This window comes from Pristiophorus japonicus, chromosome 5, assembly GCF_044704955.1.
Source record: "Pristiophorus japonicus isolate sPriJap1 chromosome 5, sPriJap1.hap1, whole genome shotgun sequence".
NCBI lineage: Eukaryota > Metazoa > Chordata > Chondrichthyes > Pristiophoridae > Pristiophorus > Pristiophorus japonicus.
In genome coordinates, this window is record NC_091981.1 from 200,409,134 (window position 1) to 200,431,130 (window position 21,997).

At 47.1% G+C, this 21,997-nt stretch overlaps 1 protein-coding gene and 2 pseudogenes across 2 annotated transcripts in view; all 3 read right to left on the reverse strand.

The window, feature by feature from the left end:
• The window catches only part of LOC139264557 (retinol dehydrogenase 12-like), a 57,554-nt gene that overhangs the window by 20,499 nt on the left and 15,058 nt on the right, over nucleotides 1–21,997 (reverse strand). The window contains exons 1-2 of one of the 2 annotated variants that reach the window (XM_070881211.1): nucleotides 20,321–20,356; nucleotides 17,307–17,413 (exon numbers count right to left, since the gene is read on the reverse strand). In XM_070881211.1, coding sequence (XP_070737312.1) covers nucleotides 17,307–17,413; nucleotides 20,321–20,343 — 130 coding nt within the window. In that variant the 5' untranslated portion in view covers nucleotides 20,344–20,356. Of the gene's footprint in view, nucleotides 1–17,306; nucleotides 17,414–20,320; nucleotides 20,357–21,997 lie in introns of those variants that run through there. The other variant, XM_070881212.1, reaches the window with a different exon arrangement.
• On the reverse strand, nucleotides 13,701–13,862 carry LOC139264835 (U2 spliceosomal RNA; annotated as a pseudogene).
• On the reverse strand, nucleotides 13,963–14,194 carry LOC139264917 (U2 spliceosomal RNA; annotated as a pseudogene).

Sequence of the window (21,997 nt, forward strand, 5' to 3'; positions counted from 1 at the left end):
AGGAGGAGAGAGGAGGGAGGAGGAGAGAGGAGGGAGAGGAGAGAGGAGGGAGGAGGAGAGAGGAGGGAGGAGGAGAGAGGAGGGAGGAGGAGAGAGGAGGAGAGAGGAGGAGGGAGGAGGGAGGAGGGGAGGAGGAGAGAGGAGGGAGGAGGAGAGAGGAGGGAGGAGGGAGGAGGAGAGAGGAGGGAGGAGGGAGGAGGAGGGAGGAGGGAGGAGGGAGGAGGGAGGAGGGAGGAGGGAGGAGGAGGGGAGGAGGGAGGAGAGAGGAGAGAGGAGGGAGGAGGAGGGAGGAGGAGAGAGGAGGAGAGAGGAGGGAGGAAGAGAGAGGCTGAATGGGCTGCCATCAACACTTTGGGCGAAGCCCGCCCCCAGTGAGATGCCGGGCGGGCGGGCCCCACCACCAATGGGGAGGGAAGGGCGTGTATGTGTGGGGGGGGTGGGGAGGGAGAAGGGGGAGGGAGAAGGGTGGGGGAGGAGGGATGGCTGAACGGGAGGGAGGGAGCTGAACGGGAGGCAGGTCCGAGTCCCGATCTTCGCCCGGTGAGCAGATTCGGCCAGGTCTAGGGTCGGGCCCCACCCATGCAGCATCGGGGGCCTGGAGCTACTGCACATATGCGCACACTCTAGTGTGCATGTGCTGAGTTCCCGGCACTGTTTTCAGTGCAGGGACCTGGCTCCGCCCCGACCCCTTGTGCTGCGCCACGCCGAGCACGAAGACGTCCTGAGGAAACCGGAGAATCACAAGGTAAGTTTTCGGCGCCCTTTTTCTTCCAGAAGGTCGGCACACCTTAAGGAGATGCGCCGATTTTCCAGAGGGCGGAAACTTGGGCCCTATGTTATTGGACTAATGATCCGGAGACACGAGTTCAAATACCACCACTACAGATCGGGAATTCAGTTAATTAAATAAATGTGAAATTATAAAAGTTAGTATCAGTAATGAGGACCATGAAACTACTGGATTGTCATAAAAACCTATCTGCTGTCCTTACCTGGTCTGACCCACAGCAATGTGGTTGACTCTTAACTGCCCTCTACAGTTCAAGAAGGCAGCTCATCACCATCTTCTGGGCAATAAATGCTGGCCTTGCCAGCGACACCCACACCTCCTAAAATAATTTTTTTTAAATCCCAAGATGCTTTACAGACAATGAAGATGTGTAGTCACCGTTATAATGTAGGGAAAATAGGACAGCCAATTTGCACACAGCAAGGTCCCACAAACAGCAATGAGATAATAACCAGAAAGAAGTGGTTTTTTAGTGATGATGGTTGAGGGATAAATATTGACCAGAACACTGGGCGAATTCCCCTGCTTTTCTTCTGATAGTATTATGGGTTATTTTACGTGCGTCTGAGAGGGCAAGTGGGTCTTCAGTTTAACATCTCATCCGAAAGATGGCACCTCTGGCAGTGCCGTACTCCCTCATCAGTACTCATGGTGTCAACCTGGATAATGTGCTCAATTCTCTTAGAGTGAGACTTGAGTTAGAAGGGCTCAAGGAGGTAAAAATGCTACCACTGAGCCAAGGCTGATACTTAGAAGTTTGCCCCAATAGTTCTAGGACACGTGCTTTTTGTCTGAACTACTCTCCGGAGTGGGACTGGCAGGTTGATAGTGTTACAGCACTATAACACAAAAAGACAGTGGATCTCAACCTTTCTCCATAAGTAGACAAAGCGAATAAGGGAGGTTAATACTGCAACTCGCAATCGTTTAACTTGTGCTACATAATCCTAACCGATACACCATAACAACCTGAGATTTACATATTACAAATAAAACATTCTAATTTTATATATTAAAAAGAAAGAACGTAGGAAGGTCAGTTCAGACATGATGGGTTTAAACACCATCTGACTTGGAAATATATCGCTGTTCCTTCATCGTCGCTGGGTCAAAATCCTGCAATTCCCTCCCTAACAGTGCTGTGGGAGTACCTTCACCACACGGACTGCAGCGGTTCAAGGTGGCGGCTCACCACTGCCTTCTCATGGGCAATAAATGCTGGCCATGCCAGCGACACCCACATCCCGGAACAAATTTGTAAAAACTATAAATTGTTACAGCAAAGAGATATGAAATTTGCTGACAAGCTAGCAAAGGTGATGATGAATTACCGAAGATGTAGACACAGAGTGGAACCAGTACTAAGCTGCCAGTGGACTATGATTCACTCTAATGGATTTGGCCAGGAGGTGTGCACACGTCAATTAACCTCAATTAAAAAGCAGCTTCCATAACTATGAATCCAATATTGTTGTGTTGAACTGGACCCTTCTTCTCTAATCCCAACTGTGGCTTAGTTGGTAGCACCCTCATCTCTGAATCAGAAGATTTTAGGGTCAAGTCTCACTCCAGAGACTTGAGCACAAAAATCTAGGCTGACATTTAACAGTGCAGCACACTTTCAGAACTGCACTGTCAGAGGTGCCGTCTTTCAGATGAGACGTTAAACCAAGGCTCTCTCAGGTGGACACAAAAGATCCCATGGCACTATTTCTAAGAGCAGAGCAGAGCAGTTAGCTCTGGTGACCTGGCCAATATTTATCCCTCAATCAACATAACAGAAACAGATTATCTGGTCATAAGAACATAAGAATTAGGAACAGGAGTAGGCCATCTAGCCCCTCGAGCCTGCTCCGCCATTCAACAAGATCAGGGCTGATCTGGCCGTGGACTCAGCTCCACTTACCCGCCCGCTCCCCATAACCCTTAATTCCCTTATTGGTTAAAAATCTATCTATCTGCGATTTGAATACATTCTATGAGCTAGCCTCAACTGCTTCCTTGCGCAGAGAATTCCACAGATTCACAACCCTCTGGGAGAAGAAATTCCTTCTCAACTCGGTTTTAAATTGGCTCCCTCATATTTTGAGGCTGTGCCCCCTATTTCTATTCTCCCCGACCAGTGGAAACAACCTCTCTGCCTCTATCTTGTCTATCCCTTTCATTATTTTAAATGTTTCTATAAGATCACCCCTCATCCTTCTGAACCCCAACGGGTAAAGACCCAGTCTACTCAATCTATCATCATAAGGTAACCCCCTCATCTCCGTAATCAGCCGAGTGAATCGTCTCTGTACCCCCTCCAAGGCTAGTATATCCTTCCTTAAGTAAGGTGACCAAAACTGCACGCAGTACTCCAGGTGCGGCCTCACCAATACCCTGTACAGTTGCAGCAGGACCTCCCTGCTTTTGTACTCCATCCCTCTCGCAATGAAGGCCAACATTCCATTCGCCTTCCTGATTACCTGCTGCACCTGCAAACTAACTTTTTGGGATTCATGCACAAGGACCCCCAGGTCCCTCTACACCTCAGCATGTTGTAATTTCTCTCCATTCAAATAATATTCCCTTTTACTGGGTTTTTTTCCCCCAAGGTGGATAACCTCACACTTTCCGACATTGTATTCCATCTGCCAAACCTTAGCCCATTCGCTTAACCTATCTAAATCTCTTTGCAGCCTCTCTGTGTCCTCTACACAACCTGCTTTCCCACTAATCTTTGTGTCATCTGCAAATTTTGTTACACTACACTCTGTCCCCTCTTTCAGGTCATCTATGTATATTGTAAATAGTTGTGGTCCCAGCACCGATCCCTGTGACACCCCACTAATCATCACATTGCTGTTTGTGGGAGCTTGCTATGCACACATTGGCTGCTGCGTTTCTTACATTACAACAGTAACTACACTCCAAAAGTACTTAATTGGCTGTAAATCTCTTTGGGACATCCAGTGGTCATGAAAGGTGCTATATAAATACAAGTCTTTCTTTCTTTCTAATCCATAGAAGTCTTGTCCTTATTCCTGGGTAGTATATGTTTAAGCCAAAACTTTGCTCACTGCTTATTTAAATATTTCCTATTGTTCATCTGCTGGTTTATCTGACAATTTTTCCATTCCCTTAAACTGGGCTACAGCCCCTTTCATCCATCTAAAATTTGCTCTTTTCCTAGATCAAACATCTTTGTTTTTAAACTTTAAAAATATATATGTTCTCATTGCAAACCTAATTTTGTGAATATTTGTTTTTGTAATGTGGGCGACAGTGGCAAGACAACATTTATTGCCCATCCCTAGTTGCCTGGAAACATTAAGAGTCAATCATGTCATATGCAAGTGGAGTCACAGGTAGGCCAGACCAAGTAGAGTAGCAGTTTCCTTCCCCTGAAGGACAGAAGTGAACCAGTTGGGTTTTACAACAATTCAACAGCTTTCATGGTCACTGTCCCTTAAGGCATAGCAAAAACTATGCACATGAAGGGCCCAAGTTTCGAGCCGTGCCTAGAACGGCGCAGTCCCGACATGGACGCCCGTTTTTCGCGCCACAAAGTGCGCCTAAAAAAAACTTCCAGCTTCCTGCAGGTCCTCTGGCCCTCGGCGCAGTGCAGCACGAGCTGTAGGGGGCGGAGCCAGGTCCCTGCGCTGAAAACAGTGCCGGGACCTCTGCACATGCGCGCTACAGTGGGCGTGCATGTGCAGTAGCTCCAGGCGCCCAAAACTGTGTGGGAGGGGCCGAAGCACGCAGCCCCTAACCCTGGCCCAATGGCCTCACTGGGGCTGCGTGAATAAGGCTCCTCCCACGGCCAGCTCCTGCTTCCTCCCGACCCGACTCGACTCCCGCTCCCCCCCCCCCCCGCCCCCGGACCGGACCCCGACACCTGCTTCCCCCCTCCCCCCCACCCCCTCTGGACCGGACCCGACCCCGACACTGACCCGACTCCCGCTTCCCCACCCCCCCCGCCCCCGGACTAGATCCGACCTGACCTCCCTCTCCCTCCCCCCGACCCGAACCGAACCGACCTCCCTCCCACCACCCCCCCGACCACGATCCCCCCGACCCGACCCAACGCAATCCACCTGTAAATCTGGTTCTGGGGACGGGCCCTGCCCGAAGTCTTGGGCCCGGCCCGTTCAGCCTCCCCCCCCCATCTCCTTTCCCCCCGCTTCTCCTTTCCCCCCCCATCTCCTTTCCCCCCCCCCCATCTCCTTTCCCCCCCCCCCCCATCTCCTTTCCCCCCCCCCATCTCCTTTCCCCCCCCCCCCATCTCCTCCTCCTCCCCCCCTCGCTGTCAGAAACACAGACACTGACAGACAGAGAATGAGAGACACACACAGACAGACAGAGAGATAGAGACACTGACAGAGACACACTGGGGGGGGGGGGCATCCCAGCACGCTGTTGGAGGGCTCCCGGTGCTGCAGTCGGCAAGTAGAAAATGTTTTATTTATTGATTTAAAAAAAAAATTATTTCTTATTAATTTTTTTTGATTGATTTATTGGTTGATTTATTGATGTTTTATCATTTATTATTGATGATGACTCTTTATTTGTAAAACTGAAGTGTTTAATGTTTGTAAACTTCCCTTTAAATCCCCCCCCCCCCCATTCCCTACGCCTGATTTGTAACCTACGCCTGATTTTCTAAAGTGTAGACAAGGTTTTTTCGAGCGTACAAAAATCTTCACTTACTCCATTCTAAGTTAGTTTGGAGTAAGTTTTCACTGTCGAAACTTTGAAAACAGCCGTAAGTGGCCGGATACGCCCCCTTTTGAAAAAAAAATTCTGTTCCAAAGTGAAACTGTTCTAACTGACTAGAACTGGAGCAAACTAAATGGCGAGAATTCCGATTTCTAAGATACTCCGTTCTACACCAGTTGCTCCTAAAAATCAGGAGCAAATCATGTGGAAACTTGGGGCCAAAATATCTAACAGAAGATTATCCAAAAACTAAAATAAGTTGCATAATGAAAATGTGCTCATTCATAATAAGCATGCCAATTATATAGGAAGGAATATTTAAGAGTTAACTCAAAAGGAATGATTCTTCAAGGTAAATTCAAATTCTTTCATGTGGTTTGCTCCAGCTTCCTTTTTTTCTTCACTACTGTCACAAATTGGTAGCACACAAATACCTGTATTTATGACCAATTATTTTTAAATCAGTATCATTAACCTTCATTTCTGGTTACTATTGCATACATACTCTTTTTTTGCCAGTTTTTCCAGGATTTTTGAATTCTTAATTGCATTGCTGTTTATCCATGACTTGTTTTATTTGTTCTTAGGACGTGGGTGATGCTGGCAAGACCGCATTTATTACCTAGTTGCTAAGGTGTTGGGGAGCTTCTTGAACTGTGTGCAGTCTTTGTGGTGATGGTGCTTCTATGACAGTGTTAGGTAGGAAATCTCAGGCATTGTCCCAGTGACAATGAAGGAAGAGCAATACATCACCAAGCCAGGATGCTGTGTGATTTGGAGGGGAACTTGTAGGCGAGGGTTTTCCCACAACATTGCTGCTTGTGTTTTTCTTGATGGCAAAGGTCACAGGGGAGGCAGGTGTTGTTGAAGTAAGCCTGATGTGTTGTTGGTGCTGATAATGTCAAGGTCGCGGGTTTTTCTATGTTTTACTAGGGGGAATCAAGGGGTATGGTGAGAAAAGCAGGAAGGGGGTACTGAAGTTGCATGTTCAGCCATGAACTCACTGAATGGTGGTGCAGGCTAGAAGGGCCGAATGGCCTACTCCTGCACCTATTTTTCTATGTTTCTATGTTCTATGCATCCAAAGTCCTTCAGTAATGAAAGGATAAAGATTTGCCTACTTGCATATTTCCCCAAATCACAAAATTTGGGTGTGCGAACCTCTTTCTGCTGTATCTCAAAATAATGCCCGCTAAAGTCTTGTTTCTTCTCCAGTAAACCATGAAGAGTTAAAATCACATAACTAATTTATCAACTTAAAAAAAAACAGATTAGTTAAACCTCTTGATAAAAGTATGAACATTTTCTACCATAGCAAATTGCCATAGTTCATCCATTTCATAAGGAAATCACATCACACTAAAAGTCAAACACTGCACTCTAAGCTAAAACTGTATTCGTTTTGAGTAACATTGAACAGAAATGAAGCAGCAGATTAAAACCACAAATTAGATTTAAAAATCGAGTAACTGCTCCTGCATTAAAGTGCATACTAACATTGTAAGCTGCTTTAAAGTTATCAGTGAACAGAAAACTACAAACTTGAAACAAATTCAGCAATCACATGATTAACAATGCAGGAAACTCACCTGTTACAAGAGTGGCACTCAAATATATAGGTTGTATAAAATTAAATCATCTATATTTAAAAGTAAAATACACAGTCTAAATCAACACTAAATTTCATATCAGCACACCAAATTCATATGGTGTCATCTTTGGCTCAGTGGAAGCACTCCTGCCTCCGAGTCAGAAGGTTATGAGCTCAAGTCCCATTCGAGAGACTTGAACACATCATCCAGGCTGACACTTCACTGCAGTACTGAGGGAGTGCTGCACTGTTGGAGGTGCTATCTTTTGTAAGGGACTACACTATCAGGTGGATGTAAAAGATCCCATGGCACCATTTGAAAAGAGTTGGGGAGTTCTCCCAGTGTACTGGGTAATATTCATCCATCAACCCACATCACTAAAATAGATTGTCTGGTCATCATCTCATTGCTGTTTGTGCGACCATGCTGTGTGCAATTTGTCAGCTGCATTTCCCTAGATTACAACAGCAACTTAATTTCAAAAGCACTTTAGGATATCCTGAGGTTGTGAAAGATGCAAGATAAAATGCAAATTAATTCTTTTTTTCTCCCTTTATGCTCTGCAAAGCAAATTTTAAAGAGCTGAGCCACAGAAGCCCTACTCTTTTTTTCTATGTAAATCAGACTGGTCCCTGCCAAGACTGGATCCCATCCCTATACATAGTTCCCAGAAGAACAAAAATGTGGAAGTTGGTGGTTCAGCTGAGTAGCGAACGCTTCACAGTTTATCTAGTGAACAACCTTCAGGCTAAAAATCAAACTTGCACACAATTCTTATATGTACAGTAGCAGATGTATGTCCAATGACCAATTCTATATGTATAGTATAAATATTCAACAGAACTGAGAAGCCAGCACAAACAGGCAGAGCAAACTGTGCTGTTGAAAGAAGCAGCACTTGAAAGTTTCAAAAATGCAGTGATCACTTGTTTTTTTTCAATTTCAAAATATACTTTATTTCATATAAAAATTTGCACAATACATTCGAAAACAGTTCAGTACATTTGGATGCGGTCAGCAATTCCATACATTACATTTGGATGCTGACTGCAGTTCCGTTCAATACATTTCTTTACTTTACATTTCAAGGTTCGATTCATACAATCCAGGATACATTATGGTTCGTTCATTAAGTTACATTACATGTGTCACCATACAGTACACAGTGAGGTTTCCAACATGCATTACGCAACAGAACTTGCATTATACATGGCACTACATAGGTGTTTGCAGGTCATGGTGCTCTATGTATACAAAAGGTTTACCATTGCAGCCCGAGGGGAGTTTTATACTGATTCCATCCCCTGGGTTTACCGTGGCGGAAGGGCTTTAAACTGTAGCTCTTCCACACCGTGCCTTTGCGGCGGCTGCACCAATTTTTAGTGCGTTCCTCAGCACGTAGTCCTGGATCTTGGATTGCGCCAGTCTGCAACACGCAGACGTGGACATCTCCTTGCTCTGGAAGACCAGCAAGTTTTGGCAAGACCAAAGTGCGTCTTTCACCGAGTTGATGGCCCTCCAGCAGCAGGTGATGTCTGTCTCGGTGTGTGTCCCTGGGAATAGCCCGTAGAGCACAGAGTCCTGTGTTACGGAGCTGTTTGGGATGAACTTCGACAGCAACCACTGCATCTCTTTCCAGACCTGCCTTGCAAAGGCGCAATCTTGAAGGAGATGGGCACCGTGCCGTGTTGCTGAGGGCCGGCTGTGCATGAACGCTCTGACGGGTAGGGCCCTCCTCACCGCCAACCAAGCTACATCTTGGTGCTTGTGTGAAAGCTCTGGCGATGAGATGTTGTGCCAAACGAGTTCGACAGTCTGCTCAGGGAACCACCCGACAGGGTCCACCCTCTCCTTCTTTCGTAGGGCGTCCAGGACCTTACGTGCTGACCACTGTTTTATGGCTTTGTGGTCAAACGGGTTTTGTGTGAAAAACTTTTCCACGAAGGACAGGTGGACAGGCATGGTCCAGCTGGTGGGGCCGTTTTGCGGCAGCATGGCCAGACCCATCCTTCGCAACACCGGGGACAGGTAGAATCTCAGCACGTAGTGACATTTGGTGTTTGCGTACCGGGGGTCTGTGCACAGCTTGATGCAGCCGCGCACAAAGGTGGCCTTCAGGATGAGGGTCACGTTCGGAACATCCTTTCCTCCACTGTCCAGAGATTTGTACATTGTGTCTCTGCGGACACGGTCCATTTTGGACCTCCAGACAAAGTGGAAGACGGCCCGGGTGACTGCCGCGGCACAGGAGCGAGAAATGGGCCAGACCTGTGCCACGTGTAGCAACCCCGAGAGCACCTCACTCCTGATGACCAGGTTCTTTCCTGCCATGGAGAGGAAGCGCAGCTTCCACCATCCCAGTTTTTGCTTCACTTTGGCGATACGCTCTTCCCAGTTTTTGGTGCACGCCCCATCCGCTCCGAACCATATTCCCAACACCTTCAGGTAATCTGGCTTAACGGTGAAGGGTATAAAGGATCTGTCGGCCCAGTTGCCAAAGAACATGGCCTCGCTTTTGCTGCGATTGACCTTTGCTCCCGAGGCCAGTTCAAACTGGTCGCAGATTGTGAGCAATCTGCCGACCAACTGCGGATCTGAGCAAAAGATGGCTACGTCATTCATGTACAGGGAGATCTTGACCTGAGCGCCTCCGCTGCCTGGGATCGTCACCCCTCTAATGCCCGCATCCTTCCTGATGGACCCGGCAAAGGGCTCGATACAACACACAAACAAGACAGACGAGAGAGAGGACAGCCTTGCCTGACTCCAGATCTGATCGGAAAGCTTTCAGTTTCCACCCGTTGATTAGAACTGCGCTGCTGATGTCTCTGTAGAGCAGTTGGATCCAATTGCGGATACCCTCCCCAAACCCCATTTTGGAGAGCACGTCCATCAGGTACGTGTGCGATGTCCTGTCAAAGGCCTTCTCCTGGTCTAAGCTGATTAAACAGGTGTCCACCCCCACACCCCCCCCCCCCCCGTCCCGCACGTAGGCGATCGTATCCCTGAGTAGCACCAGGCTATCAGAGATCTTGCTGCCGGGGACAGCGCAGGTCTGGTCCGGGTGAATCACCAGCTCAAGAGCAGACTTGACCCTGTTGGCGATGACCTTCGACAGGTTCTTGTCATCCACATTGAGCAGCGAAATGGGCCGCCAGTTTTTGATTTCCTCCCTCTCCCCCCTTCTGCTTGTAGATGAGGGTGATGATGCCTTTCCTCATTGATTCTGACATACTGCCAGCCAGAAGCATACCCTGGTACACTTCCAGCAGGTCTGGGCCCATCCAGTCCCACAGAGCCGAATACAACTCGACCGGTAAGCCGTCGCTTCCGGGAGTTTTACTCGTCGCAAGAGAGCGGACGGCCTTTGTCATCTCGTCCAGAGTTAACGGGTGGTCCAGACTCTCCCGCTCGCTGTCGTCTAGGACCTCCGTGATAGACGACAGGAACGACTGGGAGGCCGCACAGTCTATGGGCTTGACGTCATACATCCTGGCATAGAAGGATTTGCTGATCCTCAGCATGTCAGGCTGCGAAAACGTCACAGAACCGTCTTCTTCCTTTAGGCTGGTGATCACAGAGCTCCCCCTGTGTACCTTTTGGAAGAAGAAGCGCGAACACGTCTCATCCTGCTCGACGGAGCGGAACCTGGAGCGGAAGATGATTTTGCAGGACTCTGAGGCAAAGAGCGAGGCTTGCTGGCCCTTCACCTCTTCGAGTTCCTCCGCGACATCGACCCCCATCGACTGCAACAGGAACAGGTGTTGCATGCTCTTCTGGAGTTGGGACAATTCCCTCTGTCTCCCTCTCGCCTCCTGAACACCTTTGAGGATGAAGAACGTCTTGATGTTTGTCTTGATTGTTTCTCACCAGTGCATTGGGGAATCGCAGAGGGGTTTTACGGTTCTCCAACCTTTGTAATCCCTCTTAAGTTCCTCTATGTTTTCCGGAGTCAACAGTTTCACGTTCAGCTTCCATATCCCTCTGCCAACTTTCTGGTTTTCCTGTGGGCGACAGTCGGCCAGTAGGAGGCAGTGGTCAGAGAAGAACACCGGCGTGACGTCGGTGGATCTGACCTTGAGCGTGTGGGACACAAATAGGAAGTCTATTCTGGAACGGACGGACCCGTCTGGTCTCGACCAGGTGTACCTGCGCAGTGCTCTGTCTGCAGGGTTGCTGAAGACGTCGCACAGCTTGGCGTCTTTTACCGCGTCCATCAGGAGTCTGGGCGTGGTGTCCAGCTTGCTGTCGGCTCTGCTGGATCGTCCAGCCGCATCGATGATGCAGTTGAAGTCACCGCCCAGAATGACCGGCCTGGATGTCGCCAGCAGCAGTGGGAGCTGCTGGAAGAGGACCAGCCGCTCGCTCCTGAGAGGCGAGGCATACACGTTAATTAGCCTTAGAGGGGAATTTTTGTACATTACATCTGCTACGAGGAGGCGGCCGCCCACCACCTCCTTAACTTCAGTGATGGTGAAGTGGCCTCCCAGCAGCAGAATGCCAAGGCCGGAAGACTGGCAGTTGTTGCCTCCTGACCATATGGATGGTCCATGGGCCCACCATCGTGACCACTGCCGGTAACTGCTGAAGTGCGGCAGCCCGCACTCCTGCAAGAACAGCAGGTCTGCTTTGACCTTGGCGAGGTACCCCAAGGTGGAAACACATCGTGTAGTGGATTTTACGCTACGCACGTTAATAGATGCAATTTTTAAATCCATGTTTAAGTTACAGGTTACAGTTCAAAACATTTACATTTCAAATAAACTGTCCTTTACGTTGGAGACTTGCCCAGTGGCTGGTTCCCGCATACATCGATTTTCAATGTAAAAGTCTACTTCACCTAGGCTGGCATACTGGTTGTCCTCTGCCGTGGGAGTGTTTCGAGCAGGGGACTGGTGCAGTGTTGTCAGAAAGTCCGATATGTCCTCTGCACTGTCCTCGCCTGGTGTTGGTGGTTCCCCCTTTTCCTCACTCACAACTTTCTCGAGCTGGTGTGCTTCGATCGCTGCGTCGCTCCCCGTATTCCGGAGGTGGCGTGTGCTGGGCACTTCACTGCTCTTGGTCGCCTGTGGCTGTGGGTTGGCGTATTGCCTCTTGTTGTGGTGGCGGTAGTGAGGGGCTTTGTCTTGCCTTTCCTCATCAGACGAGCTGCCGTCGCTGCTGTCTGTCGTGGTTGTTAGCCGCCTCTTCCCTGTCGTTTCCGCAGGGGCCCTTGCTTGCCTGTTCTCCTTACGCTTGCGGGCCTTTTTCTTGACCGTCTCCCATCCCGCTTCATCGTCTGCTGTCTCCTCGTTACTGGACTCGGTGCGCTGGGGGAGAGCTTCACTGTTGGCTGCTGGCGTCTCACAGCTCGTCGTATCAGGCTTCTCTTCCTCACCGGCCTGTTCTGAGTCCATGAGGGCGGTTGCTTCTTTGCCCAGCATGTTGGTCGGTGAGAGGGTGTAGGTCTCCTCTGGAGCGTTGTGTTCCTCAGCTTCCTCCTCCTCTCGTGCAATGTTCTTTGCTGCCTGCGCATAGCTGAAGTTGTGTTTGGGGCAGTTTTTATAAAGGTGCCCAGCCAGACCACAGAGGTTGCAGCACTTGGTCTCCTTACAGTCCTTTGTCTGGTGGCCTTCCTTTTTGCAGTTTCGGCAGATGACTGTTGTGGCGCCACATGGCCTGCCTTCCCGCAGGTGCGGCACACGTTGGGTTGGCCAGGGTACATCATGTAGCCCCGACTTCCTCCGATGGCAAAGCTGGAGGGGGGGTGCAGGATGGTTCCGCTGGCGTCCACTTTCATGGTGACCTGGATCTGGCACTTGCTGGTCCAAATCCCGTGGAGGTCTTTCAAGTCGCTGCTGTTTCCTGCCCCATCGACATACCTGGCGAGGAAAGTCAGCACATCAATGACCGGGATGTGGGTGTTGTACATCTGCACTGTGATAGTGCGTCTTCTCTGCGACGGGAGGATGAACAGTGGTTCCCAAGTCAGCACTGACCGCAGTGGTTCACTCGCCTCCTTCAGTCCCTTCAGGAACTTCAAGCGTAGGGTGACGGTTCTGAAGGTTACATCAAAGTAACCTCTCTTCGGGAGGTCCTGCAAGGCGAAGATGTCGGCGACTTTTATGCCGCATGTTCCAAGCAGGATTTTCTTCACAAAGAGGCCCCGGTTGATCGTTGTCTGTCCTTCCACTTTCTTCACCATCACTCGGATGGTGTTTCGGACCCCCTGGTTCGCCGCCATCCGGTTTGCAGATTCCTCTTTTCGGTGTGTATTTTGGCTGAAGCCGTCAATCTTTCTTGGTACCAGTCCGGCACCTTGGCGGGCCTCCGGGCCCGCCCAATGGTGGGTCGACATGCAGATTTTCCTCTTCTCCCCAATTGGTGCTTCGCCCGAGCCAAAAGCTCAGACCCAGCCAAACTGGAAAGACGAGTTTCTGCAATTGGTCAATTAGCATATGAAATCCCCAGTCAACACTTGATCTTAGCCAAAAGGCTGAGAGCCAGCAGGGAGTGCCTTTGAGCATTGATCACTTGTTTATTTTATTTTATTTTTTTATCCAATTTCTTTCCAGATCAACTCTAACGCCAAAGATCACTTTGCGCCAATGTGTTTGATCTTAGGCCAAAAGGCTGAGAGGCGAAGTTGCACCGTTCCTGGAAATATTGCAATACCAGGTCGGTGCATGGAGGGGACGGGGCATGCCCCTGATTCAGCTCCCTGTCCAAAAATCAATTCAATATCATGTCCCCATAGGGGATATTAAACTGATAAGAACAGATTTTTTTTTTTTGAAATTCATAGCCAATCGTTCCAATTCTTTGTCAAATCACAAACGCCAGAGGTCACCTTGCACACGCCAAGGATCACTCTGCGCCAATGCTCTTAGCCAAAAGGCCTAGAGCCACTGCACCGTTCCTGGAAGTACTGCAATACCAGGTTCGTGCCATGGAGGTGGATGGGTCAGGTCCCCCACACACCTCCGTGGAGGTGGATGGGTCAAGCCACCCCACCCACCTCCTGTTTCCAAAAAAGCAAGCATATACCTTCCTGATCCAGGGAGAACCACCCGGAGGTCATGGTGGCTGGTCAGGTCAGTTACGCATGATCTTAGCCAAAAGGCCGAGAGCCAGCAGGGAGTGCCTTTGAGCAGTGATCACTTGTTTATGCAGCATCTTCAATTGTTGTGGTGGCTGCTAAATGGTGTACATTTCTTGTACATGAATTATAGATACACTGGCACCTTTCACTTGTATAGTAGGCTGGCAGCAGCTAAATTTTGCATTAAAACAATACATTCATTCACTCTGTGCAAGCATGAAAAACTGTGCATTAGTACACAAATGACAGCTGTATGGTGGAGTCATTAATATCCAAGTGTCTCTCTGTCAGAACACCTCTCCAACACTGTTCAGCTGAAGTGATATAGAACTGCTGATTTTGTCTTATTTACCTTATTTTATGTTTAAAGCACATTTAAATATTCTTGGCCCCCTCCTCATCTATATGTTGCCCTATGGTGACACGATCTGAAGACATATCACCGGGTTCCACATGTACACCGAGAACACCTAGTTTTAACACTCCACCAGCTGTCTTGACCCTGCTACTGCCTCAGTTGTCTGGCTGCTTGTCCGACATCCAGTAGTGAATGTGACAAAACTTCTTCGAGTTGAACACTGGGAAAACTGAAACCATTGTTTATGACTCCCACCATAAACTCCATACCCTTGCAACGGATTCTATTCCCCTCTCTGGTCACTGTCTCAGATTGAACCAGACGGTTTGCAACCTTGGCATCTTATTTAACCCCAAGCAGAATTTCCAACCCCATACTCTATCACAAAGACCATCTACTTCTACCTTTGTACTATCACCTGTCTCCATGCCGGGTTCAGCCAATCTGTTGCTATTTTTTGGCGTAAATTAAAATATCCAATTTTCCCCAAAGTTTCGGCGCCCCATAGTTACGATTTTTTTAGGTTAGTATTTTTTTGCTCATAGGGGTAACCTGATTGTCTGCAGCAGTTTTTCAGATTTATGCAAGTTTGGCCAACTTACATTTTTCCTAGGACGGCATAGGTGACCACTCCCAAAAAACCTTCTGGGCACTTAAGAAAAACCAGCGCACATTAAAAAAAATCAGCGCAGAAAGATGCCATTGTTTTTATGCAAAGTTTTGAAGGGAGTCAAGAAGTGATCACATGTGGTTGATGCTCACCGCCCTCATTGCCATCATCTGAACCAGATCTGTTAGACCCTGCACCTTAGGAGAGCGCTGTCGAGCTCTCCTTCCCCTCCTCACCCTAGGTGTGTTTCGCTGCATCCCACTGGGACCCGCAGCCTCGGATGGTGAGGCCCTGGGTGTGCCTCGCTGCATCCCACTGGGACCCACAGCCTCAGACAGTGTGAAACCATGGAATGTCCCAACACTCGTACCACTCAGGAAAGGGCTGGCACCTCAATGGGCGGCACCTGCACCTCCTCCAGAGTGAGTACAACAGTGGGGGCTTCATCCTCACCCTGCCCCTCCCACCCCTCCCCATGCTCTGGAAGATGTTCTCTTCAGGCTCGTCTGCGTCTGAATCTTCTTCTGCATCGGCTTCAGCCTCATCAGGGCTGGCCTCAAGTTCTGCAAAATATAACAGAACAGACAAATGGTTAGCAGCAGAGGAGGGGGCAGGGTGGCATGAGTAGGCTCACACAGCGCAGGTAGCAGGCTCATTTGAAGGATCACAATGAATGATAACACATTCCATCAGCTACGCTTCGGTTGATGCAATCATCCCCATGAACCGAAGCATGGCTAGCCCATGCAGTATTTAACATTTAGCAAAGCCAGACTGTGGAATTTGCAGGACTTACCCTCTCCCTCGAGTGTGGGTCCAGCTTGTGCAGTGGTGGTTGCTTTTCTCCAGGCAGGACCCATCAAAGCAGCAACCGTCTTCCAAGTGTGTCATTGGGTGCAGATTTGCCGGTCCTCCTTCTGTTTGAGTTCTCTCTCTTTTGTTGTGTGCCATCTTCCTCTGCAAAGATGAAAATATAACTATTTAGAGAGGGTGTCTTTCTGCTGGGTGAGACATATACAGATGGTCACATTTACAATTGCAATTCCAGTGAATAAAATGAAAATGAAAATACACTAACTACTTGACCAAGATCTTGCCACTTCTTTTTGCACTGGCCTCCAGACCTCGGGGTGATCACCATTGCACAGTAATCTTTTGCAAGTTGGTTCCAGAGTTTCTTCATTTCTTTTGGTGAAATTTTATGTGACGTCTGCTGGTGTCCAGCTCGTGCCATCAGGCCTCAATTACAGTAACTGGTGCCTCCACTTCATCCTGTGAGAAATTCTTGGTCCTTGAGCCACGTTGCATATTGTATTGCAGCTCCGATTTTTCAACTGAGAATGAAAGTTCTCACACACAACTGGCTCTTTTAAAATGGTCAAATGCAGACCGGGAGGTGTATTGGGCATGCGGATCATTTTTTTTCCCCCCACACATGCGCAGAAGTGGGGGCATCGTTTTTCGGCGCAGACATTAGGCTCTACTCCCCGAAGGTAAAGGACAGGCTACACGGCGTCAGTTTCAAAAAGTAGAACAGGGAAACTTGCTAGTTTTTTTTTGAAGAAGTCACGCCAAAAGAAACGGGTGTAACTCTTGCAATACGCCAAAAAATGGCATTGGGGAAAATTGAGCCCCAAATTATATTACTTTATCCTTAGGTGAGCTGTGTACACTGAATTTATTCAATTATCACAACAAATATGAACTCGTATGTTTTCGTGGTTACGGATACAGCCTTTAAGCTGCGAATTATAAGAAATGCATATTACGTGAGATACTGCATAAAGAAGTTATTCATTTTAATATCTTACTACTTAAACAAACTGCACTCCAAGTATCAGTGTAGGAAATGAACATTTTGTACATTAGTATTAAGCATCCCTAGGTCGGAAGACAAGTTAGAAACATGGTGAAACTATCTCTATTCCACTCAACCTCTGAAGGTAGACCCCTTATTTTACCTTTTCCAGGTTTGAGACATATTAATTGAGACTTCTAATTTAGTTGGAATTTGTACAGTTTTCCCTCTTTTTCACCATGTTGACATACTTCCCAATATCACTAAATTGTAAGAGCTTGAAAATGCTATATATAATCCAGAAAATTCAAATCATAACCACTACCACCAGTGAATTTCAAGGCACTTAAACTATAACAAGTTGTTAAGCTACTTGTACCTCTCTTTGCCAGGTCTCTTGCAGTCTCTTTGCCAATTCCAGTATTAGCGCCAGTTATTATTACAGTCTTTCCATCCAGTCTAGTCTGTGACCATTCCTTAGTTGCTCTGTTGCGGAGAAACAAAAAAGTTTACATCAACATTCTGTAATTCTGAATTTTGCTAAAGACTAATGTATTATCATAGCTCTGAAATTTCACTATGCTTTATTTTGCCTCTGTACTTCTAAAACCTCCTCCAGCCCGACCACCCTCCAAGTACTCTGCATTCCTCCAACTTTGGAAATGTGCTTCCCCCCATTCCCTTTGCCCCACCATTGGCAGCCTTGCTTTCAGCCATCTAGGCCCTACATCCAGGAATTCCCTTCCTGGACCCCTCAGTCTTTCCACCACACTCTCCTCCTTTAAGACCCTTTTTAACACTTACCTCTTTGACCGAGCTTTAGTTACTTTTCTAATATTTCCATCTTTGGCTTGGTGTCAATTTTCATCTCATGTTTCTGTGAAACGCCGAGGGACATTTTCCTACATTAATAACGACGCAAGAAATACGAGCAGGAGTAGGCCAGAATGTCCCTTGAGCCTGCTCTGCCACTCGATAAGATCATGGCTGAACTTCTACATCAACTCCACTTTCCTACCTGATCCCCATATCCATGGATTCCCTTAGTGCCCAAAAATCTACCACTTTCAGTTTTGAATATACTCATCGAATGACTGAGCATCCAGAGCCCTCTAGGGTAGAGAATGCCAAAGAATTAAAAGGCACAATATAAATTTATTGTTGTTTATGAAAATCCTCATGACGGCAATAATGAAAATTTTCTAATACCAAAATGGAGCTTAGATTGGCTTAAAACTTTTGGACTGGCTTAAAATCTTTGGGCTGGAGAATGGAACAGATCCAATTCCATTCACTTCACTACACTACAGAGATTTAAATCAAAATTGAAAATACTGGAATTCTAAAATAACAGTTTTGATGAAGGGGCACCACCAGAAATGTTAGAACAGCTATGAATTCCAGTATTTCTCTTATGCTTTTCAGATTCAGAATTAAGTTTTACACTATAATAAGAACAGAAAATGCTGGAAATCTCAGTGGGTTCAGGCAGCATCTGGGGAGAGAAACAGAGTTAACGTTTCAGGTCGATGACCTTTTATCAGAACTGACCTTTCGGGGGCGGGGGAGCTGGGGAACAGAGATGGGCGGGGGAGTGGAGGGGAAGGGAAGAGAGATGGGGTGTTGGGGTTGCGCAGAGAGATGGGGGGATGGAGTGGGGTAGAAAGATTGGGGGAGGGGCGGCGGGGGAAGCCTTATCAGATGTAGTTAGGTGCGAGGACCGGGATTTACTTGGATAGCGGTGGGGGAGCTGGCTGGGAGGCCGCTCAGCCTGGGCTAGGGGCAGGACCGGCAAGGCACTCGGGGTTGGGGTTAGGGCTGGGGCTGGGGAGGGGTGGTGGAAGAGCTGTAGCTGGGTCAGCAAGGGGCTCGGGGATGAGAGCTGGACCGGCAAGGCACTCGAGGCAGGCGGGCAAAGCAGGCCGGGAGATCCTTTGGCCTAGGATAGGGGCGGGGATCGGCATCGGGAGGGGCGGAGGGCTGTACCTGCATACTAACTTTTTGTGTTTCATGCACAATGACCCCCAGGTCCTGCTGTACTGCAGCATTTTGTAATCTCTCTCCCTTTAAATAATAATGTTTTTTTATTTTTCCTGCCAAAGTGGATAAACTCACACTTTCCCACATTCTACTCCATCTGCCAAATTTTTGCCCATTCACTTAGCGTGTCTATATCCCTTTACAGATTTTGTGTGTCCTCACAACTTGCCTTCCCACCTATTTTTATATCATCAGCAAACTTGGCTACATTACATTGAGTCCCTTCATCCAAGTCATTAATATAAATTGTAAGTAGTTGAGGCCCCAGCACCGATCCCTGTGGCACCCCACTAGTTGCTGTTTGCCAACCGGAAAATGACCCATTTATCCCGACTCTCTGTTAGCTAGCCAATCCTCTATCCATACTAATATATTACCCCCAAACCCATGAACTTTCTTTCATCTTGTGCAGTAATCTTTTATGTGGTACTTTAATCGAATGCCTCTGGAAATCCAAATACACCACATCCACTGGTTCCTCCTTATCCACCCTGCTCGTTACATCCTCAAAAGAACTCCAGCAAATTTGTTAAACATGATTTCCCTTTCAAAAAACCATGCTGACTCTGCTTGACTGAATTTTGCTTTTCCAAATGTCCTGCTACTGCTTCCTTAATAATAGACTCCAGCATTTTCTCAACCACAGATGTTAGGCTAACTGGTCTATAGTTTCTTGCTTTCTGTCTGCCTCCTTTTTTAAATAGGGGCGTTACATTTGAGGTTTTTCAATCTGCTGGGTCCTGTCCAGAATCCTAGGAATTTTGGCAGATTACAACCAATGCATCCACTATCTCTGCAGCCACTTCTTTTAAGACCTTACGATGCAAGCCATCAGGTCCAGGGGACTTGTCCACCTTTAATCCCATTATTTTACAGAGTACTTCTTCTTTAGTGATAGTGATTGTTCCTCCCTCCCTATAGCCTCTTGATTATCCATTATTTAGTGTCTTCTACCGTAAAGACCGATACAAAATATTTGTTCATAAGAACATAAGAAATAGAAGCAGGAGTAGACCATTTGGCCTCTCGAGCCTGCTCCACCATTTAATATCATGGCTGATCTGATCATGGACTCAGCTACACTTCCCTGCCCGTTCCCCATAATCCTTTATTCCCTTATCGCTTAAAAATCAGTCTATCTCCGCCTTAAATATATTCAATGACCCAGCCTCCACAGCTCTCTGGGGCAGAGCATTCCACAGATTTACAACCCTCAGAGAAGAAATTCCTCCTCATCTCAGTTTTAAATGAGCGCCCCCTTATTCTGAAACTATGGGGTAGACTTTCGCCTTCATTGTCGACGGTACAGCTGTTTTTGGATGAGAAACCACCCAGCGAAAGTTTTCCCCTTACTTTTTAAAGAGAACCGCCGACATTTCAAAAAGACCGCCGGGGAGCAAACCGCTCATGTGCACCGCCAAGAAAACCGGCAGGATCTAAGTTTGGCCTCATCGCCGAGGAAACCACCCACAAGAAGAAGCTTGAAACAGGGAGGTAGGCGAGTAGTCTGCAAAGAAAGGCAAGTTAAAGATTTTTTATTATTTTTAAAATTCTAAAACGGCGATTAGCTTTAAAACTATCTTGAGAATGTTTTTCAAAAAGTGAAAATATATTTTTTGAGTTTTCTCCCCTCCCTAGGCCCAACCGCAGCCTCAGACTAAACTTTAAATACTTAGCGTCCATTCAGGTAAGAACCACCTGTTTTCCCTAGTTTCAGCTTTAACTGCTGAGAAACCACCGAGAATCTTGGTGCAAGATCCATTTTCTCGCTGAGCGGTATTTCTTACCTAATTTATGGAAATTTGCGCCGACGTTAATTGCAGAACCATAGCGGTGTTTCTGGGTGGTAATCGGGTGGTGAGGGGCTTTGGGGAAAGTCTAGCCCATATGTCCCCGAGTTTTAGTTACTCCTATGAGTGGAAATATCCTCTCTGCATCCACCTCGTCAAGTCCCCTCATTATCTTATATGTTTCGATAAGATCACCTCTCATTCTTCTGAACTCCAATGAGTATAGGCCCAACCTACCTTCATAAGTCAACCCCTCATCTACGGAATCAACCTTGTGAACCTTCTCTGAACTGCCTCCAGTGCAAGTAGACCTTTCTTAAATGCGGAGACCAAAACTGTATGCAGTACTCTAGGTGTGGCCTCACCAATACCTATACAGTTGTAGCAGGACGTTTCTGCTTTTATACTCCACCTCCCTTACAATAAAAGGCCAACATTCCATTTGCCTTCCTGATTACTTGCTGTAATTGCATACTAACTTTTTATGTTTCATGCACAAGGACCCCCAGGTCCCTCTGTCCTGCAGCACTTTGCAATTTTTCTCCATTTAAATTATAATTTGCTTTTCTATTTTTTCTGCTAAAGTGGATAACCTCACATTCAAAGTCTCTGCCATTTCCTTGTTCCCCATTATTAATTCCCCAGTCTCATCCTCTGAGGGACCAGCATTTACTTTAGCCACTCTTTTCCTTTTTTATATACTTATAGAAACCCTTACTATCAGTTTTTATATTTCTTGCTAGTTTACGTTCATAATCTATCTTTCATTTCTTTTTTTTTTTAGTCGTTCTTTGCTGGTTTTTAAAAAGTTTCCCAATCATCTGGCCTCCCATTAGTTTTGGCCACTTTGTATGCCGTTGTTTTCAATTGGATACCATCCTTTATTTCCTTAGTTAGCCATGGATGGTTATTCCTTCTTTTAAAGTCTTTCCTTCTCATTGGAATATATTTTCATTGAGAATTATGAAATATCTCCTTAAATGTCCTCCACTTTACTCTATTATCCCAGTCCACTTTTGCTAACTCTGCCTTCATATCTTTGTAGTTTCCTTTATTTAAGCTTAGGACACTGGTTTGAGATCCAACTTTCTCACCCTCCAAAGGAATTGAAATTCAACCATGCTATGATCATTCTTTCCAAGAGGATCCTTCACTATGAAATCATTTATTAATCCTGTCTCATTACAAAGTACCAGATAGCCTGTTTCCTGGTTGGTTCCGCAACATACTGTTCAAGGAA